The sequence below is a fragment of the Sinocyclocheilus rhinocerous genome, unplaced genomic scaffold (genome assembly GCF_001515625.1).
Source record: "Sinocyclocheilus rhinocerous isolate Xijiao unplaced genomic scaffold, SAMN03320098_v1.1 scaffold3125, whole genome shotgun sequence".
In the NCBI taxonomy this organism is placed as follows: Eukaryota; Metazoa; Chordata; class Actinopteri; order Cypriniformes; family Cyprinidae; genus Sinocyclocheilus; species Sinocyclocheilus rhinocerous.
The window spans coordinates 132,110-138,394 of NW_015641451.1; the positions used below are offsets into that span (position 1 = coordinate 132,110).

Consider the following 6,285-nt stretch of genomic DNA (forward strand, 5'->3'; position numbering starts at 1 on the left):
ACACACACACACACACACACACACACACACGCGCACTGAGACACCGGCAGCAGCAGCCCAAATGAACTGCAGTGCGCTCAGAAAACAAAAAGGTGCGCATTTGTACACCGATTTCTTCTGAGGAAAGGCGAGAGAGAGAGAGAGAGAGAGGAAGTGCGGAGTGAGAGTTGCTCGTGCAGGCAGCGTGTTCAGCCTTCACTTCACCTCCCACATGTAACGTGGCAAAGCTCCTCAACAAGTGAAGCGTGCTGTCTTCAGTTCCCTGAACGATCGCGCCATGGTTGCGGTGAGCGCGGAGAGCCCCGTGGATCAGTACCGGACGCTGGCGTACGACACCGCGCTCAGTACTCTACTCGCTGTGCTGGTGTACGCGGCGGTGAAGGTCAGCCTGGACGGGATCCGTCAGTGGCGGGCTCGGATCTCGGTTCTGATCGTGGGCTCGGGTCCGATCGGTCTGACCGCGGCTCTGGTCGCTGTCCGCTCCGGTAAAGTGCTGAAACTGACGCTCCTGGATGAGCGCTACCGAAGCGCGCTGCTCTGCAGACCGCAGCAGATCGCGCTGGACCCCCGCAGCGTCCGCTTCCTCCTGGACCTGGGGGTGGATTTTGACAACATGGAAGGCTGCTGGCACAACGAGCACTTCTTCACCAAAATCGGAGTGTTTCAGGAGTATTTGCTGAGCATCCTGGAGCAGAAGAAGCAAAAGGTTGACGTGAAACTCCATTTGGGTACAAAGGTGCGTGCGAGTTGTGGTTTCTTATTGTGTTGCTTGCAAATAAATCATTACCACGTGTTAAAGTTACTATAATAGTTATTTTCACCATTGACTTGTCACACGACCTAGTCATTTACTCAAAATTATATTAAAATCGTATAGCTATGGTTTGTTACATGGAAACTGTGTTCTAGCTGATCCAAGCTGGTTATTAGATGGTTATTAGCTGGTAGACAATCAGATCAAGCTACAACCTGATCATGCCAGGTTAAGGTGGTCTAGCTAGTTTTTGGAACATGGTAGCTGGTCACCATCAACTTGAACCATCTACTGTGCAGGGGTGTGTTTCCCAAAAAGCATTGTTAGCTAACTATGGTTGCAAGTTCCATTGAACTCTATTGGTAACGATAGAAATTTCGACCATAGTTGCTTTTGGAAAATGCATCCCAGCTTGGTCATCTAATCTAATAACCAGTTTGGCCCAGCTAATGACCAGCTTAAACTAGCTAATGACCAACTAATGACCAGTTGGACCAGATTCTAACCATCTTACACCAACTAATAACCAGTTTGTACAATGACCACCTTAAACAATCTAACATCTAGCCTGGACAAGTTAATAACCATCTTTCACGGTTTCACCAACTAATAACCAGTTTGGCCAAGCTAATGACCAGCTTAAACTAGCTAATGACCAACTAATGACCAGCATGGATCAGCAAACGACCAGTTGGACCAGTTAATAACCAACTTACACCAACTAATAACCAGTTTGACCAATGACCACCTTAAACAATCTAACGTCTAGCTTGGACAAGTTAATAATCAACATTCACCAACTAATAACCAGTTTGGCCAAGCTAATAACCCACGTAAACCAGATATCGACCAGCTTAAACAGTCTAATGTACAGCTTAGACCAGATAATAACCATCTTGCACCAACTAATAACCAGTTTGACCCAGCTAATAACCAGCTAAAACTAGGCAATGACCTCTTTAAACAATCTAACAACCAGCATGGATCAGCAAATAAACAGCGTGGACTAGTTAATAACCAACTTTTACCAATCAATAATCAGTTTGGCCCAGCTAATAACCAGTACTAGTTAAAATAAGTTAATTACCAGCTTAAACAACCAGCATGGATCAGCAAATGACATTTTGGACTAGTTAATAACCAATTTGCACCAACTAATAGCTAATAACCAGCTTAAACTAGCTAATGACCAGCTTAAACAATCTAACAACCAGCATGGATCAGCAAATGACCAGTTGGACAAGTTAATGACCAACTTACACCAAATAATATCCAGTTTGGCCCAGCTAATAATCAGCTTAAACTAGCTACTGACCAGCTTAAACAATCTTACAGTCAGCATGGATCAGCAAATACCCAGCTTGGACTAGTTAATAACCAACTTGCACCAATCAATAACCAGTAGCTAAAGATAAGTTAATTACAAGCTTAATGTAACAACCAGCATGGATCATCAAATGACATGTTGGACTAGTTAATAACCAATTTGCACCTACTAATAACCAGTTTGGCCCAGCTAATAATCATCTTAAACAATCTATTGACCAGCCTGGATCAGCAAATTACCAGCTTGAACCAGTTAATAACCACCTTGCACCAACTAATGAGCAGTTTAGACCAGCTACTACTGTGAACATGGTAAATAAATAAATAAGATGGATAGATGCCACTGGCTTTAGAAACGACAAAATATAATTGATGTGCTTCTTCCAATAGATTTGCTGAGCAGAGACACTGTCCTTATAGTTCAGTCAGTGTTAACTCAGCAGACAAGAGTCGAGTCAAAGCCAAGGAGCTTTCCATAAAGCTGCTGCCTGTTTGCAGAAAAATGACCTTCAGCAATTAAAATCTGTTTCCTGGACACGTGTTTTCTTCTCACAGGTATGGCTCCTTGCATTTCTCTCAAGACTGAACATTCAACAGATCTTTTTATGTAGAGCATCAATTGCCTCAGGAATAAAGATACAAGCACCAACGAGTTTCTATCACCATGAGACAGCATTTTGGGCTGGTCTGACAGATGGCTCTGACATACAGGAAATTACTCTGATGGCCGTTTTTCAAAGCATTAAATTAAATAAACATTTAGTGCCAACTAACTAATTGCCTGATGTCTGTCATATAATGAACAGGTGATTATGTTTAACAGGTGCAGTGAGAAGGCATTCATAAAGCTACAGACAGCTACAACCCCCCCTCTCTCTCCTATTTTGGTCTTTTTTTAGGGCCAGCAGTATTTTATTGTTCACTATAAAAGTGCTCTTTCTTTTGTGGGTTGCTGCATGCTGAAAGGGATTTATTTTCAGTCAAGACAGACGTTTGTTTGGGACATTTTGGGCGTCTTATCTTGACCGTGTTCTTCTGAGGGCCAAGCCATTTGTCACTGAACCAAAGACTTTTTTTCTCTCTTTTTTGTAGAAATCAATATATTTTGGTATTTATTCTGCCTGAGATACCTACGTGCTTGTGGACTATGTTCAGAGTAGTATTCTAGCATACTATCTATACTACTTCTCAAGATATAGTTGCAAGCATTTTATACCAATTAAATTTTTTAAAATCATTTTATTTTAAAACAATTATATATATATTCATTCATTTATTTATTTTTTATCATAAGAGTCATTTGTTTGGCAATCTGACTGCTGGACACATATTTTATATTTTGATTCACTAAAAAAACGGGTTTAGAGTCATTCGTTCAGGAATTGAACCACACTGGCCGTGCTGTATGTTTTTGATTCATTTAAAAGAACCTGCTCAAGAGTCATTTGTTCATAATCAGACTACACTGTGCTTTTGTTTCATTTAAAACAACCGACTCTTTAGAAGCAATTGTTCAGGAGTAGACTGGCTGAACTGTTTGTTTTTAATTCACCTGAAAGAACTGACTCATTAGAGTCATTCATTCACAAATCGGAGTGTATTATTCACGTTGTGTGTGTTTTTTTTTAAATTTACTCAAAAGATCTGGCTTAAAGAGACTTTTATTTTATTTTATTTTTACATTATATATAATTAAAAGTACAAAATAGCTACATTTATTTCCAAAATTATACTAAATGCCTTTCAAACATACAAAAGCATTTAGCATACTTTTGACATGCTTACAGTATTGTTGCATATTAGTACCATTTCACATACAATTAAAAAAAAAATATTAGGCATTATACAGTATATTCTGTTCTGTATGTCAGACACAGTCATGTAATGTGAGGTAATTGTTCCAGTTTGTGTAAATGGTTTTCTCTGGCCTTGGACTCTCAGGCCTGTCTATTTATGCCAGGTCTCTGATGTATCTAGACACTCACGTCCAATAAACCAAACCAGACTTGAGTTTCATTTCATTTAGAGCTATTCTGGGTGACAAGCTCTCAGTCTGGTTTAACGAAATTGTCCTTCTGCTCGGAGGAGCACACACTGCCGGTGACAAATAAGAGTCTTTACTTGTTGCTGTCTATGCGAATGACTGATTGATACTTTTAAGACCAGGTTTAACACGTTTTGTTGTTGAGAAGTATGCTGTTATGTTCTGTTTTGCCTTAATGGCATAAAGATATAAATCCAATCCAATAATTGGTCCTGATGTTTTAAATAGTACTAAACAATGAAAAACACAAAACATTTATTTTATAAGCATTATGTTTTTTTGGCTCATAATGGGCATTTGTGTGCATGTTGATTGTTTTGATTTAATTTAGTTCAATTTCATTTTAATTTAGTTTGTTTGGAACAGTGTTCATTTTGACAGGCATTTTTGATTTAGTCTTAGTCTTTATCTTGAGACGAAAATGCTCAATAGTCTTAGTCACATTTTAGTCATTTGAGTCTTTCATAGTTTTAGTCTAGTTTTAGTCGATGGAAAATCATTGCATTTTTGTCAACTTTTAGTCATTACTTTTAGTCAAACTGCAGTTACCAACATTTATTTGGGTAGCTATATGTAGTCTTCAAACAAAAATAGTCATTAATTCTCTCTTTAAACCAAATCAATTGGCTTAAGCTTATGAGCAATTTGAATCAAGGATTGAATTTGGAAAAACTTGAATAAATTATGACAATTTTCAGTTTTGGGTGAGCTATCCCTTTAACATTAGAGAAAAGGGAGCAATTTATAAAAATTATAGTTGTTCATATATAATATATATATAATTTATAATATACTCTACACGATAGACATTTGGACTGCTGTGTGTGTATTTGAGCGCTGATAACTGATCGCGCGCTGTATATGAGTGAGAACTGAGTGGAGCGTGCACGAGAGAGAGCACTTCTATCAGCGCGATTCCGGGACGTCTGGTCACCTTATCCCTACCCCTTTGGTGCTGAGGCCATTGTTTCAGATCACTATAGTTTGCGTTTTGGTAGCCTATCCATCCACTGCGGCTGCCATACTAAGACTAGTGTTGGGTCGTTCTTGAACGATTCGTTTTTAGTCTCAGCAAAAATGTTCGTTAACTAATATTTTTCGTCGTCGTCGTCTTCGTTGACGAAATTAACACTGGTTTGGAAATCAGACCATTGGATCCACTGTATGTTTTGATTCACTAAAAAGTATTGGTTCAGAGTCATGTTTAGGGAATCAGACTGTTCTGACCGTGCTGTATGTTTTTGACTCACTTAAAAAAAAACATAACAGAGTAGAACATAAGAGTAATTTGTTCAAGAAGGAGACTATATTTTGCCTGTTGAATGTTGTTGTTTCATTTAAAACAACCATCTCTGTTTGTTTTATGATTCACCTGAAAGAACTGGTTCAAAAGTGTTATTGGTTCGCTTTATAAGCTTTTGATTCACTACAAAGAACAGTCTCAAAGAGTCATACATTCGGAAATCAGACTCCACTGGATGCACTGTGTGTTTTTGATGAGTAATTTGTTCTGAAATCTGACTATTTAACACACTGTATGTTCCCTTTCATGGGAACTTCGAACTGCGTCCTCTAGGGGTCGCTATGGGGAACGCCTCGTCGTGATCCATGTCTGAAGCATACATTGAAAAATACATTGGCCGGCGACAGCCATGACATCACTACCGGTGCGACTATAGTATAAATAGGCGCCGGGAGAACACATCATCCTCTTCTTCGTCTTCACTGACTGTTTTGTTTGAAGCGTGCATTTCCGTGGTAAGAGCGATCTCTATTCATTCATTATGGCGAGCACTAGCAAAGCATTTAGAAGATGTGTGCATCCGTGTCATCGCTATTTGACACCCGATGACACACACGATCTATGCGTTGTTTGTTTGGGCGAAGAGCACGCACGCAATGTCCTCGAGGGGGCAATCTGCATGCACTGCGAGCGTTTTTCAATGAAAAAGCTCCGTTCTCTTTTGTCTCTTTTTTCGAGTAAAGAGGGGCAGCCACCTGCTTCCCGCGGTTCAGGACCGGCCGCTGCTGAGGCACGGAGGAGAATGAGCTCGTGGGGATCGCAGGTGGACCTGGCTGATGAGTTTAAAGAGGGGCTTTCCCTCTCGCGCTCGTCGGCTGGGGACGAGAATGAGCCGCTGGGGGGGGACGTTATTTCTTT

General features: G+C 40.1%; 1 protein-coding gene across 2 annotated transcripts in view; it reads left to right on the plus strand.

Annotated features, from left to right (window-relative positions):
• The first annotated feature begins 93 nt into the window (after positions 1-93).
• The window catches only part of LOC107754988 (uncharacterized), a 25,407-nt gene continuing 19,215 nt past the window's right edge, over positions 94-6,285 (plus strand). For both annotated transcript variants that reach the window (XM_016571634.1, XM_016571633.1), the window contains exon 1: positions 94-736. In XM_016571634.1, the coding sequence (XP_016427120.1) occupies positions 278-736 (459 nt within the window). In that variant the 5' untranslated portion in view covers positions 94-277. The remainder of the gene's footprint in view (positions 737-6,285) is intronic.